Source organism: Phalacrocorax carbo, chromosome 4 (genome assembly GCF_963921805.1).
Source record: "Phalacrocorax carbo chromosome 4, bPhaCar2.1, whole genome shotgun sequence".
In the NCBI taxonomy this organism is placed as follows: domain Eukaryota; kingdom Metazoa; phylum Chordata; class Aves; order Suliformes; family Phalacrocoracidae; genus Phalacrocorax; species Phalacrocorax carbo.
The window spans coordinates 25,496,114-25,521,209 of NC_087516.1; the positions used below are offsets into that span (position 1 = coordinate 25,496,114).

The 25,096-nt window shown below is 38.4% G+C and overlaps 1 protein-coding gene across 1 annotated transcript; it reads right to left on the minus strand.

Moving 5' to 3' along the window:
• RELL1 (RELT like 1) lies at window positions 1–24,672 on the minus strand. Its single transcript, XM_064449277.1, has 7 exons — window positions 24,471–24,672; window positions 12,402–12,635; window positions 10,549–10,620; window positions 9,204–9,261; window positions 6,367–6,606; window positions 5,350–5,537; window positions 1–2,553 (listed from the first exon to the last, which is right to left on the minus strand). The coding sequence occupies exons 1-6, from the start codon at window positions 24,556–24,558 to the stop codon at window positions 5,357–5,359; spliced, it is 873 nt and encodes a 290-aa protein (XP_064305347.1). The 5' UTR covers window positions 24,559–24,672; the 3' UTR covers window positions 1–2,553; window positions 5,350–5,356.
• Window positions 24,673–25,096: the final 424 nt, after the last annotated feature.

Here is a 25,096-nt window from a genome sequence, read left to right on the forward strand (position 1 = left end):
TTAAGAATCAGTATTTTTTATTTACTGCTTGGTAGTACAAAAGTTGTATATAAACTACTTTGTTAAAATTACATCTGATATGCAAATTTAAGAAAGGCAGACTAATATGGCAATATCCATATCCATACAAAACAGCAGAGTGTAGTGCTAAATGCAATGAAACAGGCAACAGTTTCTAAAGCCTCTTATTGAAGTAACAATGCACAAATTAAATCCTTGCATATACCAGGTCTTGTAATACCTTAGAAGTATTTTATACAGGTAAACAATATTTTACATATTCAACACATTTTCATTTCTTTTATTCTACATATTTCCAATTGAATCAAAATAAAAACTACTTTTAAATTAAGTAAAAAAATACATATTTCTGTTTATTCTGTTTAAATTTTCTTCCATCTTTTTGGCAAATTTACTTGCAGTTCTAACCTATCATCATGTATAAAAACACAGTACTATCAAAATCCATTCCACCCCCCTTTTTTTTTTTAAGCTTTTGGGACAGTCTATAACTGTATCTCTTTTCTGAAGATTATTTGAAGCTGCTTGTTTTGCCCAATACTCCCTTTTTCCAGTAACATTTTATACTCATAGCTCTCAATTTCTTGGAAACTGAAAGCTAACTACTCTAACCAATACTAATTAAATTCTTCTAGAAATATTAGCACTTCATACAAATAATCAAGTGGAGATTGAAGAAGAAAAAAATTCAAGAATATTAAATTTATGCCTGTAAGATAATCTTGGTGTTTATGTTATATATGGAAGAGATTTCTTAAGCCAGGTTTAAATTAATGGAAGCAGGGATGATAAACACTGAAGTTCCAGTCCTGGCCAAACAGTTACTTTTGGTTCTCAAGGATGGCCAATAATCTCTAAAAATATCCATTATTAAAGGAATGATAAACCATTTATGCTTTTCAGAGATTTGGTGGGTGGTGGGTTTGGGGTTTTCTTTTTGGCAAACATAGCATCAGTGAAAAGTACTTATTTATAGGTCCAGTCAGTATCTCATGGATACAAGTAAAAGGAAGACCATCAACAGAACATCCTTTCAGCAAGAGTGAAATAAACTTGATGTTTCCTGACAAAAGGTGGGAGTATTTAATAAATAAGCAAGAAGAATAATTTCCATCTTTGTACACATTGATTGTTAACACTACATAAACTGATGAAAAAACCTGATTCTCAGACCTGAAGGAGAAACACTTTAGAGCACTTGGACTAAAAGGATTGAAAGTATTAATGTAAAAAAAAAATCAATTTCAAAACAAACACTGATTTTCACTGAGTTCATCAAGCAGAATAAGTTACTTTATAGTTCTCAGAATATACTGCAATCTCTACTAAAATGCATTACGTTAGAGCTTATATACTCAGGCACTCAGAAAAAAATGTTATTTTTCAGTTTCTATTATGCAGCAAATTTTGCTGAAGTATTGCGAAGTATTCCCTCCCAAAAACAAGTAACAGGACAAAACAGAGATTGTAAGTAGACAAAAAGAATTAACATCACAAAACCAAAGCTGGCATTTTTGGCAGCAAGTCACACTTAAAATACTCGCTTAACTCACATTGGCTTAAGATTTTGGTGCCAATTAAAACAGCTACCCTCAGTCCAATAAAGCCACTCTGAAGTACTTTAGTAAATAGTCTACAAATTTTTAATGCCAAATATTCCGTTCCTTATCTAATGGCTGAAATAAGTTGCCTTAACTTAATAAGGAACCTATGGGTAAAACAAAAAGAAAGGCAAAACTATTAGGTGTTCTTCAAATACGAGTGTGTAGTTACAAGAAAACAGGAGAACAAGCACCCTTAAGGAAAGTAACCTTCCCAAGACCTCACCCAACTGCATAGAAAAAGACGCTCTTCAGCCTATGTTAAGTAGTAAGAGGGAGGTAAGGAGGGGGAGGACAAAAATTTAAATTAACGTCTACATATAGCTGAACCATTCTGTACTATGAAGTACCCTTCACAGAGTCTGAGGGCTTATGTACTAAAGGCACACATGTAGATTTTGGCTGACAATTATTTCCTTGTATGTTTTGCTTGGCTACTAGTAGTTTGATTACAAGAATATTTTCACCTTCCAGAGGATGGTTTTTATCTTCAGCAAACACTTGTCAATTCTGGAGGGGAAGAACAGAGGAGAAAAATCCAGACAGACCAGAGGGGTGAACACAGTTTATCCATTGGGTAATCATATTACTTGTGCTATTGAGGTCATTAAAAAGTCTTGCCTAAGTGCAAAAAGAGTAACATTAGTTGATAAGGCCTTTTCCTTTCCTGTTGAAAAACTTGTATTTTTTCTTTCCAAGACGAAGCCTAACATTTGGTATGAGGTCCACACAGCTCAACAGTATTTGAGTGTCTAAATCTTACTGATTTTACTAGTGAAAGAACCATTAAGTGTTCAACCTTGCATGGATGCCATCACAGAACTTGTAAAATGCTACAGTGCCATAAATACATTTCCTTAAATAGTATGCATCTCTTGGGAGTTTTCAGTTTTCTCCAAAGTGCTAGCAGACAAACTTCTAAAAGTTCCACCTGCAAGAGAAGAAAACAATTCTAAAAATAAGCCTAAGTAGCAAAATTCGTTTTAGGATGAACATGGCAATTAAAAAGTTAGCAGATGTTCTGAAATGGAAAAAAATGCCACAATTGCATTAAGTGGTTGCTGTGCATTGCAAGTTTAGCATGTGAAATCCTAAAGGAGAGGAACTAAAAATTCAGCTGGTACTTATGAAAAGGATGGACAAACTGACAAATTACATCACAGTGCAAAGCATGCACAACTTTGAAAAGGATACCAGGAATGGAAAATGTTACATAGCTTCAGGGCACCAGTACCTCAAGTTCTTGTTTACTCAGTAGCTTACAATGGATGTGCAAGAGCTCAACTCAAAATTTTGCCTTCAGCTATCAGCTGTATATTAACTACTTTTTTATGTGCCACTAAGCATATTTTAGATAAACGTAACTGATGAAATGGAGTCTGCTGAGAACATGGACCTTGGAGACATGGAGAAGACATGCTACAACTTCAAATGACACAGCCAGCAAGACACTAGGATAAGCTGAAACACTGTAGAGGTCACATCAAGAAAATACTAAGAATGTCTCCGTTTAGGGCAAAAAAATCCTGAACTCAAAAGTAGCAGAGAACACAAGCAATCAGCAATATTACATCATTCAGGTACTGCCCAACTCAGAAATCCCATTTCAGTCAGGAACTCTCAGTAACAGCAGTTAGGGTCAGCCCACAAAGCACAGATCTACTGCCTCCAAATGCCAGAACGTTTTCTGGAAGCAGTTAAACATACATTTGTGTCTGCTTTCTTCTTCTGCATCTGAAGATCTGAGCCAAATTCTCCAAAACTATATGCTTTTCATCATGATTTATTGACTAGAGGCACAAAAGTCAAATGCTGCTTATCTGTTCAGTTTCAGTAAATTAAGCTGTAATCATTTATTACAAGTCTGAAATAAGTAATTGAAGTAAAGTTCTAACTACTACCTGTTTATAGGTGAACAACTTTTGATAGCAGTGGACAAAAACTGATCTAGAACCATGCTAGGGAACAATACCATTATCTTCAAGCAAGATCTGTTTATTTTTTGTAGCACACAAACTGGCCTGGCTAGTTTCCCAGATGATTTACAAAATTGTTCTGTTGGACTGGAGAGACCTTTGTAAGAGATTCCACTGAGCCATTTCTCTACTATTAGAACATGTGTTTTCAGAAAGGGCAATACTTTAATCCTAAGGGAGGTTCTACAATAAAAAGCTGCCATAGACGGACATTTCATTTTTTTATAGCTGTACTATCATATCTCTCTAGAGAACAGCATATTTTTAGATTATAGTAGTGGTTAAGATTTAGAGAATAACTTTCAGGTATTTGCAGAAAACAGCCTTCTTGTTTAGGAGAAGGAAGAACGAATTAGAAAGCTGGACCACAAAACATTTTTAGAGTTATTTCAGAAGTTATTTTTTCTTCTTTTTTTTTTTAGTCAAAGTGCACTGGAATTAACTTCATTTTCATTTATGCCCTTTTCTTTCTGTTTCTAAGAGATGATAACTAGTCTTCCTTTAAGTCAAAAATTGTATTATGAACAGTCTGATCATGCTACCATTAGGGATAAGAAAAGAAAAAAAAAAATAGTCACAGGAGTAACAAAACAATTAGCTGGGCATGAAAATGCCAATGCAGCCAGTGAAGGTAGATGTTATCTCCTATCGTGTTTAGCTAATTTTTAAAAAGGGAAGAAAGGAAAAAACCCACACCAACAAAAAAGCCCCTGAGCACCAGGACATACATCAGAATCAGAGAATTAGAGTAAAGCTTGTCTTTCACGCACCTCTGTAGCTCCTTCACAGATTACAGAGCAGCAATGAGACAGCAGCCATTAGAAAGCTGTGATTTGCCAAAATTTGCCACAGAACAAGAAGCAAAACAAAAAACCCAATCGTCCTTACAGTCTATCGCCTACCTCCAAGGCAGGGCCAGCTGTATTTACACTGGCTTTGACAAGAATTTGTGCAGTCTGGTCTTTAAAATGTCCAGCAATAGAGACTCGACAGCTTATTCCAGATTCTTAATTTTTGAAACATGAACTCCACCTCCTTGCCAATTAGCCTACTATTTACCTTCTTACCCACTGAACAAAAAGAACAATTTACTCCACTACCCTCCGTAGCTTTTTAAACATTTGGAAGCATACCACACCTCTAAGTCTTTCTTCCAAAAAATTGGGTATGATTTAGTGACGAGGCAGAGTCCAGACAAATACACTCTGCTTAATTCAACAGTCATACCTGTGCTGCCAGTAAAGGCTGGAAGTATCCCATTGCATACCAACTCTCTGTGTCTTCCTTACTAAATTGATAAAATTACAGAATGCTTTCTTAATGAATAAACAATGGAAGAAGCACTGTAGTTATTCCAGTGATGCAGCTGTCAGCAGCATTTGTTTCTTTCGGGTAATCACATTGCCGCTAAGTCTGAACCATCATTTATTGCCAAAAATTAATATGCAGATGTTTTATTTCTTGGACCACTGATGCCACCTCCACAAAGTAGTTATTTCAACATCTACTTTAATTACAAAGTCTAAATAAAAAAATTAGGTAATAATTTGGTGGATAATTTAGCCTTCACCAATTTATCATTAACCGAGTGATCAAATATAATTTTTGCAGACTTCTCTAGGAACTTTTGAATGTGAAAGATGAGTCTTCACGCAGAACTAATACAATTTCAACTTCATTTCTCTTTACTGATTTACCTTCACTTACTTCAAAACATACCACTTTCAACATGAGTTCCCAATGTTTGATACCTGCAGTTTACTCTGAGCTTCTCCTCTCTTGCATCTCCTGTTTCACAGGCGTGGCAGGTGCTTCTCTGGCTTCCTGTTTCACAGGCGTGGCAGGCATATCACCATTGACACTCTCCACACCAGTAACAGACATCAAGCTTTTCCGTTCTTTAGAATTCGATTTGTGCTCCACTTTTGTGACTCTAAATCTGAGGTAGACAAAAGAAAGGTTCAGTTTTATTTCCCCAGAGATTAGTTAGATCATTCTCAGCACCCAGTGTACAGACAGGTTTTCAGGTTCCAAGACCCAGACATCAGAGCAGACACTCACCCAGTAGGTTGATGAAATTCAACAAAAGCAAGTGCAAGGTCCTGCACCTGGGGAGGAACAACCCCATGCACCAGTACACGCTGGGGGCTGACCTGCTGGAAAGCAGCTCTGTTGAGAAGGACCTAGGAGTGCTGGTGGGCAATAAGTTGACCATGAGCCAGCAATGTGCCCTTGTGGCCAAGGCGGCCAATGGTATCCTGGGGTGCATAAACTTCAGAGCCATCTTCCTTCCTGTTACCTACATGTACTTTTAATACTCACTACTGCTGAATCACACTTTCTTAGGAAATTATGTTTTAAAGCAGAATCCACAGATTGTATACTACTACTTAGAGCAGTAATTTTCTAAGACAACTACAAGATTAGCTACGAGTTAAACATAACAAGACATAATGAAGTGGTTTCTACAGCTCACACTTGAGAAATTTCTAATTCAGAAACAGGAATTTATTAGTGTTTCTTTTTCGCCAGTATCAACAGAGAAATAGCTTTGGATTTATACCCACAGTAAATCCCCATCTATTTACATAGTTCTAAAAAAACAACCAAGCAAGCACATTCACTTCTTCCAGAAAAAACTTCAGTCTAATAGTACCAGGGTTACAAAAAAAACAATCACTGACGCTAGAATCAATGGATATCTGATCCAACAAGGGCCACTGTAGCATCCTCAAGACAACTATCCAATAAAATGACCTAAGTCTTACCTTCCCACAGAAAGGACTGTAACTTCTCCAAGACGACTTCTTCTGTGCTCTTTAGGCTTGTGAGCTGGCTTTATAAGGTGCCATCGTTTGTGGCTACAACGAGTACAAACATCCTTTTCTACTACTCCTCCAACAGTATGAAAGTGATGGCCTTTGCAGCTGTGTTTAAATGGAACAGCACCAGGTGACAAAGGAGACCCTGGACTCGTTGGACTCCCAGAAGAGGTAGGAGATAAAGGGCTGTAGGAGAACATATAAAGGAAATGTAATGTTTACTATAAAATCCTATCTGTTAACAAAAAAGAAGGATAAAATAAAACCTTCAGTTATGTTTCGTGACTAGCTAGTTTTTTCAGGGACCATTTATTTGTGAGGATGTCTGGTTTAAGGTTCCTTCTGATACCATATTTTTGCAGTTAAAATCACTTCAATAAGTGAATTCAGCTGCAGTCATGTGGTTAAGGTAGCTAACACAAAGGGCAAGGAAATGAAAAAGAAATCAGGCTAAAAGAAGATAAGAGAACAGGCTACATGAACTTATACTGATGAAGATATCTAATTAGCTGATTAAATTCACACTTGGAGAACTATCAAAAGTACTTCAGAATTGTTACAGTATCTCTAAGAATTCACAGAAGAGCATAGTCCCACAATATTGCAAAGAGGCAAAATTAAAATGTCTACCATGAAGAGAAAAAGAATCGATTAGCTTAAACTTCAGAAAAATATTTTTTTAAAAAAATACCTAGAAAGACAAAGCAGTACAACCATCAAAAAACATTTATTGAGAACATCTATTCAAATCAATCTAATTTTCTTCTAAAGCAGAAAAGCAGAAAGCTAGATAGCAGAAGACGTACTTTTTTGTACTTCAGCATCAATTTTGACAGTTGTGCAACACATTCTCCTAAAGCAAGATAGAGCTCAGTACATTAAAGGTGAAATTACGCTGTAGCATAAGGTACCACACCTTGTTTTAAGAAAAAAATAGACACACCATACCAGAAAGGTATATATCAGTAGCTTACTACGAAACTGGAAAGACATATTAAATGTGGTTATTCTGGTCCTAGAGGATATTCACTGTTTTAAATAGTTCTTGGGTAATAGAATAGAAGAATAGCTAAAGTACCCATAAACTTTGGGTCACCCGTAGCAACTGCAGAGGACAAGATGAGAAATGAAGGTGATCAGAGGAGAGTATGTGTGTGAAAGACTCATTCACACATACATAAATCTTATTAAAAATACTGCATGTACTGCAATAAGGACAACACAAATTTCTGTGCTTAAGCAGAAATACTTTACAAACGCAGATTAAAAAGCAGCTAGCCAGATTATCATTCTTCAGAAAAGGTGGTGAAGATCACAAGCTGAACATGAATCATTACGATGTTGTTGCTTAAAATGGACAAATTTCAGAGTGAAAATAACAGGAGTATAACTTGTGAACCTAAAGTTACATTACTCAGCATTAATCATGCCTCAGCTGATCATTCCATCCAGTTTTAGAAATGTTATTTCAAGAAAAATACTAACACACTGAAGAGACTCCAAAGGAGAACAGAAAGAACAAATTAAAGAAATAAAACATGACGTAAAAGACTGAAGTTACTGGGATGCTTATTTTCATATCAAAAATATTGACAGGAGACATTTAATGGTCTTCAAACAAATAAGGAGAATGCTATTAAGGGAAATGAAATCCATTCAACATCTGAAGCAAAGACAGGAAACTAATGGCTTTAAGTAGCAGAAGTGCAGATATTACTTAGCCATTACTATTCCTATCCTTAGGAAGCATTTCATAGTGCACCAAACTTAGAAACAGTGGATTTGCACTTGAATTACTGAAGCTTTAGGGAGTATCTGTCAGAAACAATGCAAGAGCAAACTATCATTTTTCCCTTCCACTGACTTTTTGTATTTTAATTTACTGCTGAAACAATAGTCTAAAACTCCCAAAATAACACCACACACCTACGCAACAAGACTGAATTGAAATTCAAATATTTCTGCTGCACCATAAAAGTTTAAAAATAATTCCTATACTTGAGAACTCCTTTTATAAGTTCAATTTTTTCCTTCAATAACTAAGCCTCTCACTTAAAACGGGTGATAAATGGTTGCATACTCGAATCTTTTGCTAAAACTACACACTCCCACTTCTTTTATTAGTGACACTACTACTTGAAGCTCTGTCTGCTCTGCCTTGAATATGAACACAGGGTTACATATGGAAAGAATGCAGAGTAGTACAGATAGAGTTTAAAGGTACTTGTGTAAAAGTACTTACATGTGTACATAAATGATGCATCGGCAACTCAAGGGCTGAACTACTTTCTCACATAATTCTCTAAATAGGTGTGTAGTTAAAAAATAACAGGTAGGTCAGCTAATATACTTTTTCACAATTATAAAGAAAAAAGTAAACCAGAACGAGACATAGAAGTAGATGTCTATTTTAAGTTAGCATCCATACAAATGAAACGAGGGCTGCTTCTGTCCTTTCAACTTAGAGTAGCTTTGGACTCAGCCAACTTGTAACTTCTGCCTAAAGTAAATGGGTATGTGGAACCTTTGTCAATCTTAGCCCAAAAAGCAATAAATACATATCACAGGCCTAGAACACATAACCAGAAGAGCCAGTTACTAACCCAGGACATACATTAAAATTTAGTGACTCAGAGACACCACAAGGAAATCAAAGTATCACCTTTTTAGCTGATAACTCAAGGAAGTAACGTAGTCTTAAAAGTGCTCAGGAAATAAAATCATTTGGAAGGGCACATTTTTAGTTGCCTCAGCAAACATGCATTAACAAGATGAGTAATTACCTTTCAGGTTCAAAGACACCGCTATCTGCTACCATGGCCTTTAACACATCAGCATTTGCTGCAATGAGAATAAATAGAACTCTTCAAAAGTGCACAGCTCTAACTTTAGAAAAAAAACAAACAGCAAAATTAAAGGTCCTCAGAGAAACTTCATTTAAGAAAAAGATGACCGCATTACGGATATCTCCAAAAAGGCATGAGAGAAAGTTATGCAGAAAAAGGTTAATATAATTCTATGGGACTTTCTTAACATGAACTACTAAAATTACAGTTCATGTTGCACTTAAAGCTCTGCCCCTGTACAAGTTCTATAAGGTAGCGGCCTGCGCAACACTCCCAAACAAGATCTCTGAAAATTTTAAAACATCCATTTCACCACAGCATTATCATCACCTCACATGTATGAAGCATTTTCAGATTAAAAACGCTGGTTTAAGTGAGCCTGACAAAATGCAAATTAATTTTCAGCCAAGAACTACTGATTGTTCACATATTCTAAAAAACACAAGGAGTACCTAAACCCAACCTCGAGGGAAAATACACAAGCTCAAAGCCCTGTTATTACGGAAGAAGACCAACCAACCAAAAAACTCCACACTCAAACCCAAAAATACAACTTTTCCAGAGAACTAGTCTTCATTCACAAGTAACTCAAAGACAGTTCAATGCTTAGGAGAACGTCAATTTATACAAGCGTAAAATTAAAAGGCTAAAGGTTCTTCTACTACAAAAATAAGTGGTCTCATAAATGTTTCTTCTACTGGGTGAATAAGCTCCGAACTAATCAAGCATTCAACAGGCTGCTTAACGGTGGTTTTATTTTTTCAGTCATTTCTTCTTATCCTTTACTTTGCACATAGAGCATGCAAAGATACCATGTCCAAAATTCAACATTAGTGCTAATCTACCCTACTGTCTCAGTTATGCACAAGCCTTTCATCACACAACAGCTGCAAGAATCATTTCAAGACAAAAAGTTTAATCTGGTCAAAACAAAAATTTCACATGCTTTAAACATTACCATTAAGAAATCAACCTTGAGTTTTTAGTTCACAAACTAACCAAAAGGATGAACAAAAAAAAAAATCAAACACCCAAATAGTTAAAATATAAAGAAATGTATGAACCAGGTTTACCATACAAAATAATTTATAGGTAAGTGAAAAACTTCCCTACTGTGTTTGAAGTTATTGTCTTCTGTAGGCAATCTCAAAGAGTTAAGCATGTACAAAAAGGTTATTAGATGAAAATACATAAACATTCCATACTTCAGAGTATCTGTGATGGTGTTCTAGAACAAATACATTTTTTCAAAGCTCATAACTTCAGTATCACAATACTATACCTTCATTTTTCATAATGTAGTTAACAATTTGTCCCACAGTGTCGCTATTCTCATGTAATGTTTCATTCATTTCTGTACAAGGAAATAAATGTTGTCAATATCTTGGCCTTCTGAATGAATTATTATTTTAAAACAAAGTAAATACAAAAAAAACCAAGCCAAAACAAAACCCAAACAAACAGCAGAAGAGGTTACATAAAAAAACGCACAAGATCTATTGTCACTTCGGAGGAAAAGCCTAGGTAAGACTTTTTAGTCCTTATTCAGGAAAAAATACACAAGTCGAAGGAATCTACACATTTGCTTTAATGTTTTAATCTAAGACTTGAATAATCTCAATGTTTTCACAAGCATACATCAAAATTCCTTCTCTAGCTAGTAAGGAGGAGACAAGACAGCAGTATTTCTAAGCAATAGGGAGGAAAAAAACCAAAATCATTAAACTGTCTCAGGTCACTATTTTAAAATAGGTATTATCAGCTTCTAGTGTGAGAGGGATTCAATTTAAGCTTTTCACCACATCTACAAGGACATAACATTTGATTTTTTAAATTTTAAAATATTCTCATATGATTACAGGAGCAAGGGATTTAAGAAAGAAACCTCAAGGCTATACTTAATACTTCTTGAATTGATTGCACCCATTAACAATACTGGAAGCCTCCCCAGAATAACCTCAGGAGGCCTAGAAAGATCAGGGAAAGAAACAGAACAATGAAGAGGCACAGCTCTGCCCTTTCCTAAAAATTGTTATAACTAGCTTTATTTTAAAAAATAAGTAAATAATCACAGGACTGAGACAAGTTTGATAGGTGAGACCCTAAATTTGTCTTTAAGTAGTAAATTAAGGGCTTCCCCATCTCTGTACCCGCGCTTCATTTTCATCCTAATACCTGCAACTTCGCAATGCAACGTAGACACAGCTACTTTCCCAAACTAAGACCTAAAAGCTGTCACCCTTTCATTACCACTCACGTGAACTAACAGATCAGATCCCACTCCGTACATGCCCCAGGCAGTAACTGCTTAAGAACATACTGACACATCATTGCTGCACCACACGGCTCAACCCTTACCACAGAGCCACCGTAATTTGCACTTACTATGAACCTTCTGACAGTAATTATTTGGGAGAAAGGAGGAGGCCCAAAGTATTTACAGGTGACTTGGCCCTAGTATTTGCTTAGACATATGTTATGCTGAGTTACTATAGCCCTTCCCAAGTGATAACACTCTTTTCATGTTTTGGTTTTTTCGCCCTCAAGTAAGAGTAGATGGGAATAAGGACCCATAAAAACAGAGCACAAACGAACAAACATTAGAACAGAAACAAAAGTATCTTTAAGAAAAAATAAGCAGCACACATTAGATAAAACAGAACGTAGATAGTCAGACCAAAGGCTCAGTTTTATGAGAGAGGAGATGAGAATGACAGCACAACAGGAACAAATTAAGATTGCTAAACATAAAACTATAACACTGCTTTGAACAGCAGCTTTTTGTCACTCCTTACACAGAATTATGGATAATACTACTTTGTTGCTAACAGCATGTGGAATGCAAAAAGCAATCTTGTGACTCCAATTGCAGTGTACAGCGGCAAACATACTGGATACTCGGATCCTTCTGTAAGCTCTTAATTGATGTTAGAAGACTTGCATGGGAAATTGGAACACTCCTATTCTGACTGGCAAGAATCGAAACCCAACCAACATAATGGTAATAAAAATATTTCTTAATATTGTTTTGATGCCAAATATAGACAAAGAAATGACAGAAGTATCACAAGAAATTATTCCATAGTAGTAGCAATGTACAGAAATAGGATGTTGCTTATTAGACTTGTTTATTACCTATTTTCTCATCAAGTTTTTCTTCTTCTACTTCTTCAGCCTCTGTTGTACAACGATATCCTTTTTTCTTAAGGACATGACAGATGAGAATCCCCAAGAGACCCATGATGAAGAAAACAGGAACCAATGCAAAGGCAGTATACTCCAGGTGATCAGCCTTGCCATCAGTTTTAGTTGTCGAAGTAGTTGTCTGTAAGCCATAGCTTGCCAAAACCTGGTGAAACTCCCCATTATCTATGTAAATGAATAAATGCAGTTATTACTATACACTGTAAACCACCTCAAAGCATTTAGAAAAGAACAAGCATGACCAAATCTCCATAGCATCAATGTGACGTACCATCTACGATGACTGGAACAGGCGACACATACTCTACTGGCTGAGAACTCACACCCATAACAGTAGATATTCCCTCTTCATAAAACAATTACAAAATATCTAACATACATAATCCCCACATATTTCTTCAATGTAACAGTAAAAAACAAACAGTACTCTAGCCTAGTAGGCTTGTAATCTCAACAAGAGGGCTCACATATTTCACAGAACACCACCACCATTGCTCCTTGTTCCCATCAGTGAGGAAAATGCCATACCATTCCTCCAGTCCTAAGTTCATGCAAACTTGCTAAAAAAATGTGGATTCTTCCCTAATATGAGAGTAGGTACAGGATTTAGTGTTGATCCTTGCAAACAAAAAGTATTGGGGGTGAGAAAAATAGCCTTGATTTTTTTCTTAATAGCAGGATTTCACAGCACGAAAGAACTAACATTTATGCTGTACTCATCAGCGTAAGGTGGGGTCATTGTTTGCTTCTTTAAGATTTGCAAACCATTTTGTATTTAAACTTGAAATAGGATGGGAAAGAGGCTTTTCTCTTTATTTGCAAAGGATTTAAGATGCAGCATAGACACACATTAACTCTATACTCACAATTAAGCATTTTTGTTTCAGTTAAGCTCTGAATTTAACAGATGCGTATTTCATGTTATAGATCAGGCTTTTGAACTACCAAAAGTATAGAAAATTTACCTTAGAATCTACCTCTAAAGTTTATTAGTCCAAAGACTGCTAAAAGCATCTCTGATTAGATAAGGTTGCTCAGGTAAGCTCCATTCTAGGCAACCTGTTTTAATATTTGCCCACTTTTGTGGCCAATATACACATTAAAATTAAAATTTCAGTACCTTCTCATATATCAAAAATAAAATTATAGAAGTTCAACTGTTCAGCTAAACCCAAAAATACATGCTGCATACTCAAAATTCCTCTGAGCCCCTAGAGTTCATACACACTCCCCATGTCATATAATTAAGATTTTAATATTATTCTTCCAACATGCAAGAGTAGTCCTGCATTTCTACCCTCTATTCTTCTCCTCCACTTCAGCTGAAAACAGTTTTTTGGAGTAGGAAAGAACAACAGAGACCACCAATTAAAAAAAAACCACTAACACTATTTCAAGATATCTTCCATCTACTGGTACTGAAATGGACAAGGCAATTCAGAATGGTTCCAATAATCAAACTGGTTGAAGGAGTGAAGACACATCAGAAAAACATTTACATGACAGTGACACTTACACAACAGAAATGTCTAGAACAATCAAATCACTTGCTTTAAAAAAAATACGGAAGCCTCCAGAAATTTGCTGAAAGACATCGTTCCACAAACACCTCTACTCCACTGGCTGTATAACTAAGTTGTATTTGAAAAATACCAGTAAGATTTCAGCTAAGAAAAAAATTTCAGAACTGCAGTTAGGTGTTTACCTTAGTTTTCTTTATATCAAAACACTAAACCTTTTATTTTTGAAGTATTTCTGAATTTTTTGGAACAGTCTTGAATTGCCAGTTCAGTAGTAACACACAAGACCTGCTCAAAGTGAAAAAACACTGGAACTTCTTTAAAATAACAATTGATAAAACCCCAATTAGCAAAAAGAAAAAATACGTGTTAAGCATTTCTCTAATTTTCTAGACAATAGTAGAAATGCAGAAAATGGAAAGAAATGCAAACAACTAAACAGATCACAATGCTAAATGTTAAAACAAAATCTCAGGATGTTTGCTTTGGACAAAGCCAGATGGTCTAGCTTACTCCCAAAACTAAAAGAGAAAGCTATTTACGTTTAAGAGAGGCCAGCAATCCTACAGATAATTGTATGCAGAATTTACTAGATAAGTAACCTCTAGAAGCTTTAACTTATGCTTGATAGGACAACTGAACAATATATACAATTTAAGACTGCAATTTTTTACACTACAAGGAAACAAAAGGCAGGAAAGGGTAATGGACACAACAATGTAACTGAGAAAGTTGATCTTACATACAGTTTATTTGCTTTTGAAGAATTTATAATTCATGTTTTAACATACCAAAATAAAAGTGGGGTGTTTTTTTGATGTTTGCTAACTCATTGCATAGCAACAGCTACAAAGTCCCCCACTTAATTACCAAGTAGCTTATTTTACTTCCCATGCATCAGAAAAGCCATCACACCAGAGAATTATTATTCGGATGACTACTACATCTCAGAACCTAAGAAATTCAACTTAAACAGTATACAGCATGAGCTCAGAAGGGTATTAACAAGCACCCTTCGTGTTCACAAACAAGACAAAAATAGGCAGACCCTTTGGATTTGCTGCACATAATCTGTTTTAAGAATGAATGGGAAAGACCTACTGCACTGTTTTTAAGACATTAGCCACTCACAAGTCAACGGGTCTAAGTGCCATGAAATGAATCCCACTCAACTTTTTAGGGTTTCTACCTCTGTGTGGCAAGAGAGGCATGCATTGCCCAAACAAATAACATCCCTTAGTATTTTCTCCATAACTGTAGTAGGTAATTCCTACTTCAAACTGAGAGAGCAAGTGGGCCTTATTGCATGGCTAAAGTCTCATGCTTCAGACTCTCCAAGCTGTGTTGCATTACAATTTCTCCAGATGCAAAGTGCCTTTAAGAGGTTCCTTCAGCCCTCTGCCAGCCTACTGGCTGTGCTCCTGACAGACTGTAGCCCTGAAAACAGTTTTAAACTGGATTACCAAGATGACCAGTGTTTAAGAACAAATGCCTCAGAAAGTCTTCAGTTGGTACAGCCTGTGGTTTGGCAAACTGCCCTGTCAAGACAATCAAGAGACTGAGTAAGCTGAAGCAGAGGAATAAGCAGCTAAGAGCAAGGATAGATTAATACATCTAGAACAAGCTTTCCTAAAGTAATTGTAGTAACATGGAGCCATAGTCTCAGAGTATGCTCCAAAAAGAAGGGCAGGAAGATTAATTACATGTAAAAAAAAAGTCTGATGTCCTACATAATTATTTTTAAATCATCAACTTGAAACCCCCATCAGCTTGACACAGCCACTGAAAATAAATACAGTTTAAAATACAAAGCTGATTCACAAAGCTGCATGCAATCAACAGAAGAAAATAATTATACAAAGGAATTGGGAAAAACAGATCCCAAATATCATAAAATGTTCACAGCAAATAAGAAAAGAATTCTGTATAAACCTCGGCCAATCTCAAGTTTACAGTCAATTCCAGCAACAGAGTTACATCGCATTTTCAGGTTGCTAAGCAATCACTAAATACCATCCCCACCATCCAAAAAAGCAAACCATCAAACTACTGAGGTTGATATTCCCATATATCCCCTAATATATATCACCTGTAAATGCTTGCATGGTAAGAACCATGGCTTGAGTTTCTTTGTTTTCTGATTCTTTTTCTACCTACATCATCTACTTGTAGACTGACACCTGAAACACCAATGAGAAAATCTCATCAGCTACAATCTAATCAGCAGTCAAAAGGTAACGACAATCCAGACAAACTGGATAGATGCAATCTATACAAGTTAAAATTAAGGAAAAAAATGCCAGAACTGTGCCTATACTGGCACCCTTTTTCAGGACAGAAGGATGTTGAAAAACCTCATAATTTATCAACCAAATACTCCATAGCATAGATTAGTCCACTAATTGGACTGAGATTTAAAGAGCTTCTGAACTAGGCAGGAAAGCATAAAGTATTTTTTTCCATTTAAAAGTGCATTAACAAACATAGATACTCTGACATACCAGCCTATACAGATAAGCCAATGTGATTTTCTTCAGTTGTCCTTAGATACCCAAAAATCTAATTCTCCCATTAAAATTCAACAAGATACTGTGCAAAGTTGCTTGTCTTTTGCTTATTACTAGTAAAACATTAAATCAATAATATACCTATATAAATACATCATTTACACAAAGTCCATAAACTGCTTGATGCCATTCATTTTTTATTCAAAGATGTAAAAATTCACCAAAAGCAAATGAAAAATATACCAGAAGAAATTGATTAGCTGGGTCAAATACTTGGTGCTGTATAACCTAATGAAAGCTGAATACTTTGCTCTACTTATAGTCAAACACCCTACAGATATCAAGTCTGCCCCCAAAAATCTCAGCAGTTATGACATAATGCAAAAACAAGGGTTGCCTAGCTAATGAGGAATATGTTTTATGTCCCAAGTCATAGCTACATAATTCATTCTATGTTCCCTACTCCTCTTCCAGAGAGGCATACTATGCTTATTAACAGACTACTGATAGTCTACCTCATTCTCCTGATGTATGATGTTGCTTCACAACAGTTTTTAAGGACAAGTTCAGGCCACAGCAATCTTCCTTGACTCAACTCTATTCATACAGAAATTCATTTGCTTCAGTGTTTTGCTGTCCTGGCATTTTTATATACCTGTCATTGTATATCAGCCTACATATCAAAATTACTTGAAGATATGACCTAAATAAAAAGATTTAGGAGCAATATTCAGCATGCTTACAGTGAAGCTTAAGCTGCAGGTCACAGATTGTATTCACACCACTAATGCAGATCCCATGTACTCTTGTTTGCTTAAAAAGGAATATATCTTTGGTATTGAACTTGAATATTGTCTGCCCTTACTTAATCCTTACCTAAAAAGTAAAATATAAGTACAGTCAACCACAGACAAGTCTTTTACACTGGTTCTAATCATTACTTCTCTAACATACAGATACTGTTCTTACATCTCAGCAATGACTTAAAGTTTTACAGCACCTTTAGGAAACAAAATATAGGAGGAAAAAAGTTAGCAAGTTAATGAAAAAATATTTCATCCTTCACTAAATTTCGATTTTTACATGCCTAGATATATTCATTAATATTATATTTAAACACTGTATTCCCTCCATATCAGTAAAATAACGTTTGACCACAAAAGTATTCCAAGACTACAATGTCTTGAAGGCCATGATAAGAAGGAAGCTGGAGCAGACCATGTAAGCAAAGGTATTGCTCTGTAACAAACTTTCTTTCCCTTTAAAGTTTTGTAAATTCACAGAAAAAAGAGATGGGAGCACCTTAGAGAGGTCATCCCCCTTCATCCCAATGTCAAAAAGCAGGGTTAACTGTACCTGGACAACTATCTGCCAAGCACAGCTAAAGATCCTACAAAGGTAACAGCTTGCCCTCCACACCTGTCTTCCTTCTCACTGCAAATGGAGAGTCCGAACAACTCCTCCTTTAATATCTACTACCACAATATCAGATCCTGCATGCACTGAGTTACCAAATTACTCTTTCCTTGGTTTCAGCTGTGTGTACTTGAAAAGATTTCATACTTGACATGATCACTAAGACCTCCCCAATATGAGCCTCAGTTATCTCAAAGCTTTGCCTTTAATATTGATCTAAGTAGACAATTCTCAAACTTTTCATAAAGCAGATAAGAGAACTCTAGAAGTATTTAATATTGCTCAAAGAACAACTGAGAATCTTGAAAAATAAATCCCTTTTGTAACAAAGATCAAACCTGTTTAGCTATTTTATAAGCAATATAAAACTCATGGTTAAAATAATGCATTATATTTGTTTTTCTATATCTCCTATACTAAACTTAAGCATAATCTACATCTAGCTGATTACTTCAAGCACATTCCAGTTGGTTTTGTACTCTTTAATTTACAAAAAGTAGCCCATAAACAATGATGTAATCTTCTCTACTAATGATGAGCCCTATTTGGTTACTCTGGATTCTGCCCATTACACCCATGCCATTTATTTCTTGTGGCATGCTTTTTAAATAACTTTGTTTACATTCTATTAATTTGATTGTTCTAGCAGTCTACCTGCTAAAACTAAGTATGCCCATTTTCACTACCTTTTTCATAAAGTTCAAGGAGTTACATGACTGTATTTCCTGCTTTCAGGCATGAAAAGTAGCTATCAATTTCACAGTATATAAAAACAAACTATTGTTAGCCTTAATGTTAATTAGTATTTAAAGAAATTAAATATGATCAATGTATGACCTATTTTAAGTACAGGACAAATTAAATATTCAGATAGAATCATAAAATCGTTAAGGTTGGAAAAGACCCTTAAGATCATTGAGTCCAAACGCTAACCTATCACTGCGAAGTCCACCACTAAACCATATCCTCAAGCACCACATCTACCCTTCTTTTAAATACCTCCAGGGATGGAGACTCTACCACCTCCCTGGGCAGCCTGTTCCAATGCCTGACAACCCTTTCGGTGAAGAAGTTTTTCCTAATGTCCAACCTAAACTTCCCCTGGCACAGCCTGAGGCCATTTCCTCTTGTCCTATTGCTCGTTACTAGGGAGAAGAGACCAAGCCCCGCCTCGCTACAACCTCCTTTCATATAGCATATGATATGCTCAAGCACCTCAGCTAACCATAGCTGGAAAACATGCCTCAGTAGCAACATCAGCTTATGCATTTGAGTACTATGTCCAGTTTTGGGCCCCCCAGTTTAAGGAGGACAGGGAACTGCTCAAGCAAGTCCAGCGGAGAGCTACCAAAACGTTCAGGGGACTGGAGCAGCTCCCTTATGAGGAAAGGCTGAGCAACCTGGGTTTGTTCAGCCTGGAAAAGAGAAGACTGAGGGGGGATTTCATAAATACCTATAAATATCTAAAGGGTGGGTGTCAGGACGATGGGACTGGACTCTTTCCAGTGGTGCCCAATGACAGTACAAGGGGCATTGGGCACAAGTTGGAACTCAGATGAGAAGAAATTTCTTTCCTGTGAGGGTGACAGAGCAGTGGAACAGGCTGCCCAGGGAGGTTGTGGAGTCTCCTTCCCTGGAGACATTCAAAACCCACCTGGATGTGTTCCTGTGCCCCCTGCTCTAGATGTCCCTGCTCAAGCAGGGGGGTTGGACAAGATGATCTCCAGAGGTCCCTTCCAACACCTACCATTCCATGATTCTGATTTCCCTCCCCCCCACCCCATCCATTAATGTGCCAGCTCACTCATCTGTGGAAAAAGCGATCACTTAATGTTCAAAACAATTTAGACAGAATATGGTTTATTTGGGTGAGGTTTTTTGTCTCTTTTTTGGTTTTTTTTCTTCTTCTTTTTCCTTCTTTCATACCTGGATCACTTCTAGTTCAATTCACCTCATGGATCTACTCACTGCTTACAGTGCATAAGCAAACGACTGCTCAAGCTGGCAGCACCACAAGAAGAAATGGTCAGGCAGCTGCAACCTCAGTTCACCCTGCAAGGAAAGGCACCTGATGATCATACCTAGTGCTTCATCCTCTCCTGGCTCTAAGGCAAGTACACTTTGAACTGCATTAAACCACAAGGACACTTCCTACCTCCAGGCCGGACAACTAAGATGGTTGGATGGACGGATGGATGGATGGACGGACAGACGTACATTTTCATTTAAAGCATTCATTTTCAGTATCACTTAAAGTAAAACTTTTTAATTTTAAATTACACACTATTAAATTCAGGCATAAAAATAAAACCCAAAACTTGTTCACTAGATCAGTTTCCTAAATACACACTAAATGCCTCACTCTCAAGAACCTAAGAAAACGTAACTTTATTTTTAAAAACTTACTAAGATAATGGAGTTTTAGTGAAATTAATTAAATGCCAAAAATGGCCAGCTTATGTCCCTTGGCATTTCAGAAGTGGTGTTTTCTTAAAAGAAAGCTCTAAATCAGCTGTTTATTCTCATTCAGTACATTCTACTTATGTAGACATAAAATAAAGCATTCTACTAGAGCTGCAGTAGAGGTTTCTGTTATCAAAGTTTAGTTTCATTTGTAAGATTCTTAATTCACGTGCTTAGCAGTGAATTTGGTTAGAACTCTGAGGGTAATTATGTACTGATTTAATACAGGCTTTTAAGTTATTTTCATATTAGTAAGTTTAGCCAGAACAGTTTGCTACGACTTCACATTAAGTGTACTTTTTAAGAGTTATCAGATTTAAATAGTATTTATCTATTCTGGACACTACAGTCAAATTGCCTTTACATAACTAAGCAGATGAAATAACTTATTTCAATCACAATTCAAACTATATCACTGCCCAAAACAGATGCACACAAAGATATTTAGGAAACGTTTGGGTTTCTCTGCCTTACTGGCAAGGTGGTAGCTGCAGAAGGGTCCAGGCAAACTAGAAAAGGCAGCAAAGAACAGGTTAAAAAAAAAAGTTCATTTTCTAGAAGGAAAAAAAACCTCTTAAGTGAAAAAAACCCCCATTGCCTACCATTTGCTTCATCTATTGTTCCAGGGAATTGTACTTTAGGGAATATTCATAAACTAAGTAACAAAGGAAAAACACCTATCATCAAAGCGGAACATTTAACAAGTTTGTGAATTCTGCTTAACTTCTGGCTTCCTTGGAGTAATCAGAACCTACAACCAGAAGTGAAATAAGCAGGAAGTCTGATGAGAAAAAGGAAGCCACATGATGAAAGAACATACTGACAACTAGTAACAGTACTGCCAACTGCCTTAGAGGTTAAGCAAGGTTGTTTAAGGTTTGCTGGTAAGAACAGACCTCAAAGCCTTCATAACATTCGTCAAAAGCAGTATCTCAAAAAAGTGAGCAGAAGAATCAGCCATGTTTCTTTAAAGCTCATTCTAACTGCACCTACTTTGAGAACACTAACATTAAGATGCATGCAGCAAGTCTCAGGGATGACCTACCTGAACATCATACCTAACAGCATCCTTACTACCCAACATTGTATTCAAAACCATGAAAGTGCAAGTCTTAGTACCTCAAGCTGGAGCCTGCTAAGAGCCCTTAAATTAGACACCGAGCCTTTGGCCCACGGAAGTCACCACAAAAACTGACTGTGGGCAAATTTTGCAGTAGGCCTGGAAAGAGAGCTTTCTACTCTGAACTGAGAGAGAAGTCTCTGCCCTGATTTCTTTCCTAATCCCTATTTATTTCTGAATTTCACACCCTATCAACACTCTCAGCAAGGTGACTACATAAAGTTTGAGGTGGGATTCGCTGTAAGCCTGGGGGGAAGGGGGGCGGTATTTAGAGAGGAGCTATCTCCTATGTAAGGATAGGTCCTATTAACAGCAAACTACTGCTAAAAGCTTTACTGTATAATGCATGTAACCCTCAACAATTTTAAACCATTGGAACTTCTACACTCCCAGACAGAGCTTGCTAGGAACCAAAAAGGTAGACCAACCTAATAATCTATCTTGTCGGTCACCCAGTCAGTCCAAACAATTATACCATGAAGGCTTCTCACGTTATTAAGAATTCAATAAGAAAAACAATGAAGAGTATATCCAGAGCAGTTTTGTCCTGTTGAGAAAGGGAAAAAATGCAATATGAAGGGCAGTGAAAAAGTCTCAGTCCATTCCTCGTCTGTGACACAACATGCTGTTGATAATGCTGTGGAAACATATAGAAACAAAAAGCTAATGTTTCACTGTTTAGCAGCGTTAAAATTGCAGTGCTTATGGTGTAATTGCTTTGGTCACTACTTGAGCAGCACACAGATCCTACTGAAAATACATAGAACTGATGCCTTGCATTTTTGTTGGAAATTTTTTCCTCAAAAATCTAGTTTTCAAGTAAAATATTCACTGCATGCAGCTATCACACACACTTAATAAAGCACACTTCACCAGTCTGGCTGTTTAAAAATAAAATAAAGTCCTTCCTGGACACACTAGATATTTAAAAGTGTTCCGTATCACAGGTAAATTTACAAGTGCAAGCAGCATCTAGCAAGCAGCATTAAATCAACACTGCCAAACACACTGTATCAATGTATTCACGCAAACTAACATCCACGCTAGTTTAGATGAGTCAAAAATCAATTTTAAGCAAAACCAGTATATCTCCTGTTCAAAGATATAGCAGATAAGCCAACAGAAAGCACCTGGCAAACTCAGAGAAAGGAGAAGATTCTTTCACAGCTTTCACATTTCCTGCTAGACTTGCCAACTTTTAGCTTTCGTTAAGTACAAGCCTATTAATCTAGATATACCAGACTAATGCTATCATTAAATCCTACCAGTGCATATGGCAGACTAACAGTCCTTCAGCATAACTGCCTTCAAGCTCAGTAAAGCAATCCTGAATATAAACATTTGTAAAAAGCAAGTACAAGCCTATGTATACACATCCTTTGGTTTACTAAAACATCTGTTTATACTCCCTCCCAGATGCCAGCAGTGGGTAAACTGTATAATAATCTCAACATGTACAGACATGCAGTAATATGTCAAACTAACAACCACCAAAGAGCAAATTAATTTATCTGTTAAAAAATATTTTACACTAAAAACTGAGAAAAGAGGGGGAAAAAAAGATGGCAATGATCAAGAAAAATCCACAATTCCTCTCATCCTCTTACCTCAGCCTACAAAACCAGGAAAAAAAATAATTAGGGTCGCAGAGAGCACTTTCTACTAGTCAACATAAATTTCAAATTCAAAATGCTTAAACTCTTTCAGTGAAATCACTTAGCTGGGGGAAGAAAAAAAAAAGTCTGATAATGCTAGAATTTGAGCACCTTTTCACAGGCCCCAGTTGTGGCTAGTATTTCTTTCCACTCTCCTGAAGAGAGGGATGGGCTAGATGACAAGCTTTCCTCTTGCTTTCAGAAAACAAGGAGTGCACAGTAGATACACCTCACTCCTTTCTGAGCAAGCTGGCCTGCACCAAGTAAATATTACAGATGTACAAAAGTATAGAAAGACTAGAAACACTTATTGCATATTTTTATGCTAATAAGTACGCCCACATTAACTGTTTCCACGAAGTTTGGAGCTTACTCTCAAACAAGCCGGAACACCCTTACGAATGACGTACCACCCAAAGGTAAGAAAGCTGATCAAGTTGAAAGTCACGCCAGGTAAAAACGAGCATCGGCTTAAAGCACAGATGTGTGAGAAGCACCGACAACAGCCAAAAAAAAGGCACTTCAGTCTACACAGACAACAATATCAGTTTCAATTTGAGATTACTAGTACCGTAACATTTGGGGTTAGATATAAACAAAGACAATGTCATTTAAAACTAACTTCCTCTGGTGCTCGTGCGTGTGCGAGCGATCCTCAGAGATGTCAGGGGTTGCGGTCAACTCCATTTCCAGAGCCTGAACGCTAAGCCAAGTTTCAGCTCACGACAGCCAGACAGCAAAGCAGAAGCAATCCTTCGGTGCATTTCTACCTTGCGAGCCACCCGATTCCAGCCAAAATGAAATCAGCTAGGGAGGAGTTGCCACGCTCGAGTTTGTACAGCTCGTTAGGGTGTTTTCTTTTTTTCCGCAAGACCGAACAGCGCGGGGCGGGGGCTGTCGCGACACGAAGAACCGTTTCACGGCTACAAGCAGCGGCACGGGTATCACGGAGAGCACCGTTTCCCCCTCCCAGCCCGCCCGAGCGGCGCCCGGGACCCCCCGCTCCCGCCCCGGCGCCCCCTCAGCGCCGCCGGGGACTGCCCGGCTGACAGGCGGGGGAACCTCGGCCGCGGGGCCTCCCCCTCCCCCAGCCCGCTCCCCCGCCGGCCCCGGGCTGCCCAGGGGGCAGGGCGGAGGGGGGGGATGTGCCCCCTCCCGCTCCCCGCCAGGGGCCGCGGCGGAGGGCCCCGAAAGCCAGGGACCCCCCAGTTACCCGCTTCGGCCCCACCGCGGTGCGGGGAGCGAGGGGTCCCGGCTTGAAGCTTTCCCTCCGAGGGAGCCACTGCCCGCAACCAAGAACCGAGGCCGCGGCGACCCACCGAGAGCGGAGCGGTTGCTCAGCCATGCCACCGTCGGGCCCAGCGAGGGAGCGCCCGGCGGCATCCCGCCCGTCACTGCCGGAGCCATACCCGGCGCCTCACCCGCCCTGCCTCCGCGTTGGCGGCCGCGCTGCCGCCGCCCGGCCTGGCCCGGCCCGGCCCACCGGCGGCGGGGCGCGCCCTGCCCGCACGGCGCCTGCGCGGAGCTGCCAGGCCGGGGCGCTGCCTCGGTGTCCCGCCCTCCCGAAGCGGGGGCGGCGGGCCGTGCTCGAGGCTGCGTGGGGGATCCGGGGCCGTGCCGCGGGATGGCGACACGCAGGGCGCTCTGGCCTGGCTTTGAAAAAGGGGGAAGGCCTTTCTTACGCGCGCCTGTGAGGACGTGTCCGAGGTTGTCCCCTACCCTCAGAAGCAGTTTAACATTGCAGCTCCCAGGCGTGGGTGTCCGAGCCTCAGCAGGCCCCTCAGCCCGGGCAGCACAACGCTGGGGTGCAGCCGGGAGGCCAGGCGGAGGCGGGGCACCGGGCAGGGTGAGCTGACTCCTCACCGCGCTTGCTTGTCGTGTGCCGGAATGGAGCCCGAGCACCAGAATGGCGCCCGAGCAGCGGGGGTGCCGTGCCACCCTCCTG